The 13,927-nt window shown below is 40.3% G+C and overlaps 1 protein-coding gene across 1 annotated transcript; it reads right to left on the bottom strand.

The window, feature by feature from the left end:
• Positions 1–4,569, bottom strand: cd8b (cd8 beta). Its single transcript, XM_083667930.1, has 6 exons — positions 4,412–4,569; positions 2,424–2,789; positions 1,380–1,472; positions 894–980; positions 298–331; positions 1–28 (listed from the first exon to the last, which is right to left on the bottom strand). The coding sequence occupies exons 1-6, from the start codon at positions 4,458–4,460 to the stop codon at positions 10–12; spliced, it is 648 nt and encodes a 215-aa protein (XP_083524056.1). The 5' UTR covers positions 4,461–4,569; the 3' UTR covers positions 1–9.
• Positions 4,570–13,927: the final 9,358 nt, after the last annotated feature.

Below are 13,927 nucleotides of genomic sequence, written 5' to 3'. Positions count from 1 at the left end.
TGATCTTCTTCACTTGAACCGTCCTTTCCTGTGATCTTCTTCACTTGAACCATCCTTTCCAGAAACCAAATTAAAGCGAGTCAAATACACAGATGCAACATATAACACAGGGAGATACACAATGACTGAGTCAGCATGTACAACCTGCCAGCATTGTTTCTGCTGTGTCTTTTTTAGGAAACTAACTACCTATTTTATGTTCTGACAACTCACACACACACACACACACACACAAAGATCATGATCAAATGTTCTTATAATTCTAAAATCACACATATGTCTTAAAGAGAAACTTACTTCACAAACTGATGTCGGCACTTTTTGGGTAGTCCTGTGGGCATATTCAAACAACAATATTAGCAAATCATTAACACACTACTGCCCCACAAAATAAACATATCCTACACATATTATTGCAGTTGCCTCCTAGTGCACTTTTTTCCAGTGTTTCTTTAAACAGGTCAAATGTTGCAGGTTTTAATGCCGCGTGTGGATGTTCTGGTCATTGAGTGTGATAGGGAGGGGAAACACTATAAAGAAGACTTAAAACAGTACGAGAGCTAATCTCAACCAGCCACATCTGTACAAACGTGTAAATACAGCGCCAGAGCCCAATACCTTGGGACTGACCCATAAGAACCTAAGCAGATTAACATTTCAGACCAGCTTCATGAGTGCCACAGGCAGGATAGCAAATCAGGACCGACTAGAACATCGTAAGGGGGAATAGGTGAATGTTGACAGACCTTGACTGCTCAAAATTACAATTCAGTTCTACCCAACTGCACACCAACAGTGTTAGTCTTAGCTAATGGCCTTTTGTAGGTACAGTAATGCTTTATCAGATGTTATGGAAGGAACGGAAGGGAAGGAGGTAAGGAGGGAAGACTCACGGCTGAAGTAGAACAGTGTGGAGATCAGAGCCACTGCCAGACCCAGGAGAATTCCAACCAGTGGCCAAAGCACCATGGTACCACAGCCTGCAACACAATACACAATCTCTTACACAGTGTTTCAATGACCTTTAAAACAATAAACAACAGCATACCCTGTAACACAACGCTCAACCTGTTACGCTTTTAACACAACCTGTCATACAACAAACCCTCTCCCGTTACACAGTATTTCAACGACCTGTTACACAATTAACACAACCATACAGTATGGAACAAACCATATTTTACATACTGTATGGATTTACACACCTGTACAACAAACAACCTGTAACACATTCAGTGTTTTAAACATTGTTTCCACAAAACTGTACAGCTCATTTGACAGTGTTAGGTAACACAAGATGTTACCTAATGTTACCTGAAGATGAACCTTGTACTGTATACAACCAATGGTCAAACAACATACACCCTACAGAAGCTCACCTTTCGGAGTTTGGCGGTTGCTTTTGAAGCAGCGGCACTTTGGAACCTCTGGAGGCTTTGGCTTCTTTATGGGGGGTAATGTCGGGGGAGTTTCTGGAGGATCACAAAAACGCACAAAGCGATGGAGATACAGTAAGACACACAAAGAGACGGTGGTAAATTACACAATTATCGCAACAACACCTATAACACATCATCACACCTGCAGCCAGATGATGTGAGTCTATAAGAGTCCATATGGGGGTCAATGACATCCAAAGATACATCTCAGCATAAAACAAACATAAAGCTAGAAAACACATGGAGGGCTAAATCCTGACTTGAGGTCAACGCTCAAAAGTCAGACTAAAAAAACCCACTCAAATTAGTATTAGTATTAATGTGTTTCACAAGGAGGACTATCAGAGGCGGGTTCACATTCCAATCTTGCAAAGTATTGCATGATATTGGAATGTATATGCCTAATAGAGTTCTTACTTGGTCTTGAATCATACAATCCATTTCTGATAAACTTACTAGGGTACCATGTCAAACAGCAGAACGCTTGAGCTGCAGAGACGAAGTGTGGGCTTTCATGTCCTGCACCTGTCACCTGGGTTCTCTCCAGTGTTTACTTATGCATGTTTTCTTTAAAGGGGTCTTATCATGTCATGAGTCAAGTGCATAAATAAATGTAGGTGTAAGAAAAACAAAGGACTCTCATACACAGTCATGGTACTACTAAGTTTTGACTACTGATTTAGGTCTCAGTCAGGTCGATATATTCTTTGTCATGGGAGCAGAGAAGCGGTGTACTGTATGTGATTTTTCACATTTACACAGACTACCTACCATAAACTGCTACTGTTATTTATGCTCCTAATTCATAAGATAGTTCTACATGTGAAACCCGCGGAGAAAACATAGACAATGTACATCTTTTCACGATAAAGATCTATATAAGGTAAAAAATACACAAATTCCGGAAAAAATCCATTCCTTATTTTAGTCAGAAAGAGAAGGACCGAACCGACAGTGGGATGGCAGTGTTAGAGTTCCACTCACCTCCAGGCCTGAGGAGAAATCCGGGCCTTAGCTCAATGTGTGAAAACGTATTCCGTAGAACACAGGAGTAGAGTCCCGCATCCTCATCTGTTACGTTGTTGATGCGAAGGGAGAAAACCAAGTCCCTCCGGCTGGTCTTAAACTTTTTTTGGTCAACCTTGTCTCCGTAAATGCTCCTATGAGCCATGTTATGGTAGACAAGGTGCTGGAAGCTGGAGATACTGCCGTCACCGCGAAGACTGCGGAACCAGTAGGCTGTTTGGCAGGTACTGTCGGGGCATTTGCAGGTCAGGATCGTGCTGGTGTTGATCGGGAGGTACTGGATGAAGTCAGACTCTGCCGTGGACTGACTGGACACTGGGCAAGCTGAGGAAGAGAGGTTACAGAGAGTCCAATTGGACAATGAAATAACACAATATGCTCTTGTGACCATTGTCAATTTCGACGCCAATCTAACTTAGACTTTTGCATTATTGATCTGAAATCAGAGGACAGCCTTTACCAGGAACAGGGAATGTGATCTATCGGTGAAATACAGACAATGACCATTCTGTGGTTTAGTCTATGCCTGAGGATACTAAAGAAATGTAGTGGCCAACGTTGCTGGACCTTGGTCACCTTTGAGTGGCAGTGTCATCTAGGCCTTCTGATTATCACTTAGTAAATTGAAAAATTATTTTGCAATTTAGATATCGGAAAGGAAATACAAAGCATGAAAGCGAAGGAGTTCGACAGAGATGAGTGAAAGAATTAAGGATGTCCACAATACTTATATCCCCTGACAATACTTTCTCTGGACATCTATACAAGATTGAAATGTCGTCAGCTTGAGTGTCAATAGACAGGCGAATGAAAAGGAGGGAAATGGAGAGAAAATAACGCTGATACCGCTCCATTTGGCAAAGCAGAATTGACAAAGAGACACAAACCTAGCATTTTTTTAACCATGTTGAAACAACCTAGAAGGTTAGAGGATAGGCTTATCTCTAAAGGTGACATTATAAGGTGAGCATTGCGACATGCCACTGCACTTTTCGCTTCTCTTCATTATTTTAAGCGCATCATAGAAAAGTCTATAGATAAATGTCTAAACTATATGTCATTGGAGTTATGTATAGAGTGGTTACATACTGTCGCTACTGGATTGTCTTTGAATCTCAGGTTTGGAGATATGGCATGTATTGTCTTGGTGGATTTTGATGAAATGCCAAAAGCTGTAGGAGGTTAAAGGCCTCAATAGTGATGCATTTTCTAAGGTTTGTTGGGACAGAAATAATAACAACAGTAATCAATTGCAGCCCTAAAAAGTTTATTCCTTACACTAGATAAAATATATTTACTGCATAGTCCCATACGTATAGCAGGCCGTATACGCATACATGTAACTTGAAAACTCCCAATTTAGGGTAGATTTAACATACATAACTATATGTTGTCAATATAGGATTTATAGTATTATGAATGTCATTATCTTATAAGGATACTCATATTTTGTGTAGACTTAAGTTGACTTCTCTTAAACTTCTTAATAAAAATGGACTTCTCATAAATATCACGAGCAGGGCAACGCGCACGAGAAGACCTCCTGTTTTCTATGGCTTTTTTCAGTTCATAACGATTTGGACCCAAAAAATGTATTGAAGTTCTTCAAACTATTTTAAATATACTACAAACTCACGGCAACTAAAGATAAAGTTAGAGCTTAAAACACCTTAAAGCACCTTATTTAAAGAACCATGGCATGGCCTTTCACTGCTTTGACCACAACCTTTACAGGTAAAAAATCGACTTACTCTACACAACAAATCACAAACAACAATAAACTACAAACAACTGCAAATCTCACATTTGAACAAAGATAATGACACGCAGCCTAACAACAGTACGTTAGTCGTTTAAACAGACCTACTACAACATTTGTGTGATCAGAGTTTGTGTTTTTGTGAGGCCGAGTAGTGCCAGTTATAAGTAACAAGATTGGGGCCTACCTGTTGTCCACAGACAAACGGCTGCCCATACGAGTGCCAGTGGGGTCATCTTGAGTGGTCGAGATGAGCGTCTCTAATGTTGGCTGAAGGGCGGCAAAAACACTTTCTTTTTTCCTCTCTGCATCTGTCAGTGATGAGGGGAGGAACTGAACTGACAAGGCCCAGTGTCGCCAGGGTAACACCCCACCATGACAGCACACAGCCACTTATAGGGCGTATCAGAGAGTGAACCACATTGCATGCAGGCGCGCACATGCACACACACACACACACACACACACACACACACACACACACACACGCACACGCACACTTAAATGAAAATACACAGTCAAGTAAAGTAACACTTTGTAACACTTTTATTTAATCAATGTCCTCTCTACCACAGTCACACTAAGTGACACTTTCATTCAAAAGTTTACTCCTTATTTTTCTTAAAAAGTACAGCTAAAAGATTGAAAAGAAAAAAAAACAGTAGACAAAATTGTGGATATGATTGTATAAGTTGCTGAAACTGAAATAAAAACTGAGTAAAAAAAAAAAGTTTACTCCTAGTTGAAAGAATATTTCAACTAGGTAGAATGTTTCACATAAAAAAATAGAATCTGTTTATGCCATAGCAGTGCAGTAAAATGATCATGCGTAAAGTGTGCAGAATTGCAGTCTTGATCCTAACCTCTGACCAGGTGCGTGATCTAGAGCCCAGCTGCAGTAACAAGACCTGAGTTGTCAGCACCACTGCAACTCCATGCACTGTAACATCACTTAATGTATCTTTAAAAAATACAGCCAAGAAAAACAAAACAATGACATTAATTTGCATACATACGTGTATGGATGATGTAATGTATTATATCCAAAATACAAATGACATATACATGATGTATTGTATTTATAGTACAACCGTGTCTCAATACTGAGTGGTCCACAATGTGATTTTTAAATCTATATTTTTGTATTGTCAATTATATGCATTATTGTGGAGTGACACTTAAATAAATGTTCTATCTATCTTCAATTGGAACCTCGAGAATTGAGCTCATAAACATTATTAGTTATTGAAATTCTACCCACGCTTGCATACTATACCCACAGAGCATACTATATATATAGTAAAAAGGTGTGATAAAGCAGCATTGTGGTCACTGACCTCTGTGTATGATAAGCTCTATGATAATCAATGATTGATGTAAATGTCATGAGAAATACTGCTCTTCAGTAGAAAAATACAGTACAGTAGTTCAAATTTCAGGCACGGCGACATTATTCTCAAACCTATACAGAAAAAAAAAATAAGGCTATATCAAATAGAGAGTACTGTATATGTTTCAATAATTAATACCAAAACATATTCATTGAAAATATCATAAAGAAAAAAAAGAAAAAGGAAAAAGTGTGACAACCCTACCTGGTCTCCATGTGTTTCACAGATGAACAATAGCCTGCTTTGGCTATAGAATGAAGGGGATGCTCAAATGCACAAGCATTAGAAATATTAAATGACCATGTCCACTCAAAAGTGACATCATAACACATAAGTTACTGTTTAATCAGATCCCATTGTATTTTGAAACACAAACACAATTTCTAAATGTAACCCATCCTGCCCACATAGAAAGAAGGGTTCTTTGCCCCATACAGTACCTTTCCTCAGGGTCCTATATGGCACCAAAAACGTCTCTTAAAGGGGCTCTCCTACAGGGACAAACTGAAGAACCCGGTTCTTTTTGGTTGTTGGTAAACCTTTTGTGTTTCCAAAAGTCATCAGAAGTTTGAATATGACTACTTGTATATCATGTCAATATGACTATGATTGGTTGTGTAGATCCAGCAATATACTGTACCTCAAACCCAAATGGATGGAAAAAAATCATGAAATTATTGAAGAATATGACTTAGAAATTGCTCAGTAGACTGTTTTACCTCATCATAACCCAACATAAGGTTATTTTATGTCATTGTTTGTAAACAAGGTCATTTTAAACAAACAATATATAGCTGTGAAATATGTTTAGTACCATTTCATGGTCTAGTCCTTGTACGCAGAGCTCTATGAGTTTGAGAGCAGTCACATTTCCCAGCCCCATATCTCAACTTTCTACCAAAACACGTGACTGGCCAGCCATTTGCCTGAACACTGAATGAACACCTTACTTCAGGGCTGTATCGGGCAAATAGCCTGACGGGTGTGTGATGGTTTTCAGGTATGAAAGGTTTAGAAGGGTTGTAGAATCCAAAAGTAAAATAAAATAATATATGAATATGAATGGCACATATCATTCCTGCGCAGCACCAAAGACGCATGTAGAACAAAACTAGTTTTGAGGCATTTTCTAGATCTTCTACAATATGAACATTATAGTACTTGTTTCTGTTGCGCCACAGTCGCAGGGTCTATACTAATAAGAAGTGTCAAATACAAGCTGCTGAATGAGAGAAATGTGAAAGACAAAGATACTAAAATAAATAAAAATACTATGGAAAAACAACCGTTTCCCATTATTAGTGGTAATATCTCAAGTTCAAGTCTTGGTATGAAGATATAGTGTGTGTCTATAAAGCTTGATTGTGTAACATGTTGTGAGGGGGCTGAGTGGTTTAGGGGGGGGGGGGCAGAATGGCCTAGGTGGGGGTCGTGGAGGGGAGGATGTGGGCACCGCACAGCTCTACGGGGGTCGACGGTTCCACATAGACAGGGAATGTAACCACAGGATTCTTTGAAAACAGGAGATCTCAAGGGGGCTTTGGAGCGTTTCTTCTCTACACGCCTCTGAACGAGCCTTTGTTGGTCTCTTGACTTATAGTTCTTCTCATGCCTGTGCGAGCACATACAGTGCCCTCCATAAGTATTGGAAGGAGAAAGCATTTTGTCTTCTTTTAGCTCTATACTCCGACGGTTTGGATTTGAAATCAAACAATTATGACAGGGTCAAAGTAGAGATTCTCAGCTTCAATTCAGAGTTTTTTTCTTTCAGATTGGTTTTTATCATTTTGAAAGTACAATTTTTTTAAATATTTTGTTTAGTATTTGGTCGACAATCCTTTGCATGCAGTAACTGCCTAAAGTCTGTAAACCAGATGCTGGGTATGTTCTCTGGTGATGCTCTGCCAGGCCTGTACTGCAGCCATCTTCAGTTGTTGTTGGTTTTGAGGTATTTTTGCCTTAAGTTCCCTCTTCAGCAAATTAAATGCATGTCCAATTGAATTTAAATCTGAAGATTGACTTGGCCAGTGAACAACATTCCACTTTTTGGTCCTGAAAAAGTCCCTAGTTGCTATGGCAGTATGTTTTGGGTCATAGTCTTACTGTATGATGAAGCACCATCCAATGAATTTGGAGGTATTTGCTTGTACTGGAGCACACAGATGTTTCTGTACACTTCAGAATACATTCTGCTGCTGCCATAAGCAGTAATATCAATTAACACAAGTTAGCTAGTTCAAGTGGCAGCTATATATGCCCAAACCATAACACCCCCAGAATTGTTTGACTAGCTACAGTGTTTTTAAGTTGTGGATGCAGTGTTAATTAAGTTTGACAATGTGGATGAAAAGCTGGCTTAGCCAGTCACATTTCAGATGGAACGAAATGGGTGCACATCAGCCACTGTGTGTACAAAACAGTGCATATAAATGCCACTAAAAGTAGCCAGCTACTTTTTTTTGGAAGCAAATGGTTTGAATTGAGTTTGGAGTGGTGAGTGCTGGCCCCTTATTATATCTATATTTGTAATTCCACTTCAAGCAATGTTTTTCTGATATCACAGCACGACAGTATACAGAAGTGTATAGTATATTGACGCAGATGCAGAAATTCTTTGATTTTTAAGGATGAGTTCCACAATTTTGCAAGACAGGTGGGTGGAGGGACTAGCATTGCATATGAGTGATGCCTGTAACACTTCTTTTGAAGGTAGCATACATAGGCATTCATAACACCTGACGTGACTGTTTTATAACACGCATGAATTCCTATGTATACTACTTTAAATAAAGTGTTACCAAAACAGTAAGGATTTTGACCAACATATAATATTGTTACAAGTATTGTCATACAACTACAGTATGAATCTGGAGTGTGTGTGTGTGTGTGTGTGTGTGGGGGGGGGGGTTAGGGTTAGGGTTAGGGTTGGGGGGGGCACCATTGCAAATCAAGTGTCCTCATTTTTACCTCCTGCACCTGTTTAATCTGACACACAAATGTAAGCACACACAATATGCAATTTCTTTACAGGTCTACAATCTCTCAAAGATGACATCTCACTATTTTGATAAGCAAACCCTATTTAAAATTTAAATGTAATGAAAAGTCCAGCAATGACAGATTATATTGGTTTTAGCTGAGATTCAGGGTCATACTGTCATATGACCCTCATGTTTATGACCCTGATGTCAACGACCTACCTTTTCTTGGGCTGCTTGAATGGAAGCTAAATGAGATGGGTGACTTTCCAGTGGTTATGGGTGGGATTGTTTTATCAGGTGATGGACCCCATTTTGGACTGTGATCCACCACTTCCCTGTCCCCGTTAGTTAGTTAGACGGTTTGGGTCTGAAATAATGCTTAAAAGTGTAACATGTAGTTCTGCGCTTTGCTGCCCTCTTTAGCGACACTGAATATCTGGAAACGTACAATACGCTACGTGTTCTAATAGTGGCAAATGTGTGCTAACCCAAAAATTTACAAATGGTATAAAGGCCAGTGCTTGACCACAACACCAGATTACAGAAAGAGCCTTGTCTGGACCAAAACATATAATGAACTCTCATGAACGGCTTATACCCTGTTTATGTTTTGGTTGTTTACAAGGATATGTACATATTTACACCTATTAAAAACACATATTTACCTTTTATATTTTCATTGCAAATACAGAGGGCAGCAAAGAGCGGAACTACACACTGGACCTTTAACAAGATTGGCCGAACCCCACGTGGGAGACTGAATTCTAGGTTGCTCCTGGATGTAAGCTTTAAGGAAACCCTATGTATCTGTGCACTGAAAACCATACCGTAGACTTAAAACTTGCTGTTGACTCGTCCCTCTCTTGTATTTGTCGCTATAACATGTGAGAAATAGTGAAGGCAGATAGATAGATGGAGATAGATAGGTGCACACAAAAGAAGAAGAAGAAGAAGAAGAAGAAGAAGAAGAAGAAGAAGAAGAAGAAGACTTTGGCCATGCTATCAATTCTCATCAATTGTAGGAATTTGACACGTGCACACCCCTCCCGAGACAACCCACACACACACACACACTACACCCCCAAGGGAGAACAGAGTTCATATTGACATTTCATATGGACATGTTTTTTGGGGGGGAAATGGAAGCATTGCACAGATACTGTAAAGCGATGTTCCACTATATTTTGTAGTTTTGCTCAGGGATTTGATGTAGTCAATCACCTCGGTAGTTTTTATGTCCATATCTAGCTTCTTTAGGTATTAAGATGCAGCCTTCAGTCTTCATTTTGTCCATTGATGCCCATTAATTCTGTAACTCAAATCAAGGATAAACAACAATGTTGTTTCTGAATAATTTTTCTGTATTACTTTAAGTAATTCACTGAACATTATTTTTTTGAAAGAAGTTCCAATGCAAGTACATTTTCCTGTTTCTCTGTCACTTTCTCCAAATGTTTTCACAACACAACTCTGTGACTGCCTACCCAATGGGCAGTGACCTCTGATGTTCAGTAGACATGCCACAACTGCTCACCTTCGACGGGGGAGGCAGTTACTTGCGCCATTGACAGGAAATGAGTACACTCACATCTGTAATTGATGGGTCATTTCCATGTGAGATAATGATAATCTCCTCCCTCATTCGGCAATAAGCAGTTGATATGGGCCACAGTGTATGAGAATCAGAGAACTTGTAAGAACAGGATAAAACATTTTGCAATCCTGGGTGTGTTCACTTTGGCTGTTTCAAACTGGGAAAAGCGCATGCCACTCATCTCTGAATATTACCGATTGGCTTTCTGCAAATAAATCTCTACTTCTCTAACGCACCTTACATGATACAATATCAAGAGTGTTGATAGGTGAAAACATATTATTCTATTGAAAATTACGTACATTAGACATGCATTTCTGTTTACCTAACTTGGTTTCACAGATGCCTTGAATAAAGCTCAACAGTACCTCCCAGTGGTTGTAATAGGTAAAGCAATCTGGTTAACGCTTTATCCTGTGTGTGTGTGTGTGTGTGGGTGTGTGTGTGTGTGTGTGTGTGTGTGTGTGTGTGTGTGTGTGTGTCTGGGGAATTTTTTCCTTGGCTTACTCCCGGGGGTCTATGATTTGGTGTTAGATCATATTGTTTGTACTGTATTTATTGTTTATATTGTTTAGTATTATTTTGTTGTGAAGCACTTTGGGACATTTGTCAATGTAAAAAGCGCTATACGAATAAACTTGATTGATTGATTGATTGTGTGTGTGTGTGCGTGCGTGTGTGGGTGGGTGGATGGGTGAATATTGTGTTGCACCAATTAAGAAGCCAGTCCCCTCCAACTGCCAGTGAAACCTACCCACAAATAGACCTTCTCACTTTAGTTCCCCTCTACAACTCTTAAAGTATCTGTGCACTGCTCTATTTCTCCCCGAAAATCGATCCATATATGTCAATATGAGTGACAATCTTTTTTTTAATCATTTTGTATTTTAAATAGCAACCTTGGTGTGCACTTATTTTTCCTCTGGGCGCTAATGCCAGGAATCTGGTGTGGTCTTGTTCAACAGCTGAAGTTGTTGAAGTTAGCTAGTAAGCTAATTAAGAGTACATAGGAAGTAACCCTACATCTAAATATGTCTAGCTAGCTAGCAAGCTACCTTACCTCGTCAATCTCTCGAACAAATCTGATGTTTCATTTAATGTAGCAAATATAGGGTTAATGACTGTTGATAATTAATTACTTGGAATTATTAATTTGGCTATTTCAAATTAATACCTGGAAGCACCACTTAATGATTTTATTGGCCAGAGATAATTAAGTTAAACTCTGAAATGTTCTTTTACAGAATAATTACTTGAACAGTCAGTCTCATATCAATAATCTGAAGGGTATTTGGCATCTCAAATATCTTAGTAAATTATTTAATTGTTCTTAGAGCCATTTGAGAGAGGAACAGTGGAGTTTCCAGAGTGTAGTCAAGCAAAAACCTGTAAATTCAACAAAATAGACCCCAGTCTTACTCACTACCACAGCCTCAACAGCTAAGGGCGATGCCTAGTGCTGAGAGAGGAACAGTGGAGTTTTCAGAGTGTAGTCTAGTAACTTGGAAAATCCAACAGAAATATGTCCAAGTGTAGTCAAGAAAGTTGTCCTCAACAGCTGTTCAGCGGCTGCAATCCGTGAGTCAGGATTTGATCAGAGTATGAGCTCCGGACACGGTATCCAACACACTCTCTCCTGCTCCGATGCTTCAGGTTTTAACGCTCCTCAGCGGGGAATGACCAGCGAATTGCTCCGGGGAGCTCGTTTTATACCCTTGCAAAAAGTACCTCTCTACCTTGTGTGTGTCTATGTTTAACAGAGAGCGAACAGCACTTCTCTACCTTCTGTGCGTCTATGTTTATCTGCAAAGTGTTTGCAGAGAGTGTGCAAAGTGTCTGCAGAAATAGGGAAGTACTTTTAGGGAAGTTTCTCTGTCCCTCAACAAGCATGGCTACCAGGCCTTATCACATTAATACATTTCAAACCGTATAACAATATAGTAATCAAGCATTTTAAAGGATCCAAACCAGTAAATCACTCTATTCTTCACACCGTTAGTCTTAAACATTCTTAGCATGTTCATACTTGATTATGGACACCGAGGTAGTTTTCTGTTGGGGATTTCCACCAGCTGACCTGCCTCACCCGGCAGGCCTTACACAATATCCCCTTTCTTGCAATGATTAAACTTTGTACCTTCACCAACAATTTCAGTAATATAGTATCTTACTTCAGTGATCATCCCTGAGTAAGATTACACAATCAAGCATGGGTATTCTCATATTCTTAGTACTTTCTTTGATAACGGGCCGTCATCACAATGAGGCCTAAGCAGATATGTTGACCCGGGGTCATACACTCACATTCTAGTTACTCTTATGCAGTTAGGCAGTTACATATGTTTGAATCAACTTATCATCTATAAGCAGTTATGCAGTTACACATATTTGAATCAACTTATCGTCTATAAGCAGTTATGCAGTTACACATATTTGAATCAACTTATCATCTATAAGCAGTTATACATATTTTAATCAAACCTATCGTTTACAGATCCTGGAGTGTAGAGCTGACGAACGGCTCCGTCCCCTCTTCCTCCACAGGGATTGGCATCTCCAGCTGTGGCAGGAACAACTCGTAGAGTAGATCAGTGAAGTCGATCTCGTAGGACATCTCTGGTGGAGAACTCGGCTGTAAGGTCTCCGTCTCTAGAGTGGGAGTTGGCAGTTGGTCGTCCTCTGGTAGTATAATAACTAATTCAGGAACATCCTCAGTCGTGGCGTCCCACATCTGGTTGAGCAGGATCGGATCGATCACTGGCTCCTGAATGACGTCTGTTGTTGTGAGAGGCGAATATGGGGAAATAGGTGAGTAGAGAGGGGTGGGTTCCTCGTCCAATATCACCCAGCCGGGAGGTAGCTGTATGTCCTCCCTATCAGTTGGCTCCTCCTCTTCCTGCCGGGGTATGGAGTTGTTGGTTGAAACCTCCTTTGATAGCTCCGAGGAGGAGATATTCTCAAGTTCCAACGGGACCTGTGATGTTGGCGTGGGCGGTGGTGTAACCACCTTCTTCTCATGCGCCCCCTGGCCTCCTGTGGGTCTCTCTGGAGTATTGCACTTTGCTTTTGCACCCGTGCTTTTAGGGGTCACCACACCCAAACGCCTGTTGAGCCTCATACGCTTGTTGAGCATAGGCTTTGGTCGATAGTAGGTAGTCTCAGACTCAGACTCGGTTGACTCGGTTGCAGAACCAGCAATATAAATTGGTCCACTGTGTCGTTGTGGCCTTAACTCCTTTTCACCCTCTTTGTTTGTACCGGATTAATAGGCCCGGTCCGAGTGACCTCCACCTCCATCAGTGGCAGTATCATCAGTGGCGGTATCGCCATACTGCGGCGTCTCTTAGGGAGTGGTGATTCCGCAGGGGTGCCCTCACCAGCAATGGAGTCCCCTGCAGTCTCAACTCCCTGCTTCTCCCCTGTATCAGGACCCCACCTAGCCTTTGGGCCTAACCTGTTGTAACTCTGGGAGTGGTGCTCAGGCCGGGGAAAGGCCATACTAGACTCGCCCTCTGCGACAATATCACAGTTCATATTTCTCTTGTTCAGATTGATCTTCCATAGAATACAATACACTCAATGATAATACATCAAACCACCTGTGCAACGACTTATGAAACATTTCATATTAAACACGTCTTCAAGAGTCTGAAAGTCAGACAGTAGAATTCATTATTAATTAAATGAAACACACCATATGCTTTATATAGTTCATAGGCACAAATTAACTAAATGTT

Source organism: Argentina silus, assembly GCF_951799395.1.
Source record: "Argentina silus genome assembly, chromosome: 4".
Taxonomy (NCBI): Eukaryota; Metazoa; Chordata; class Actinopteri; order Argentiniformes; family Argentinidae; genus Argentina; species Argentina silus.
This window is presented reverse-complemented; position numbering and strand designations above follow the sequence as displayed.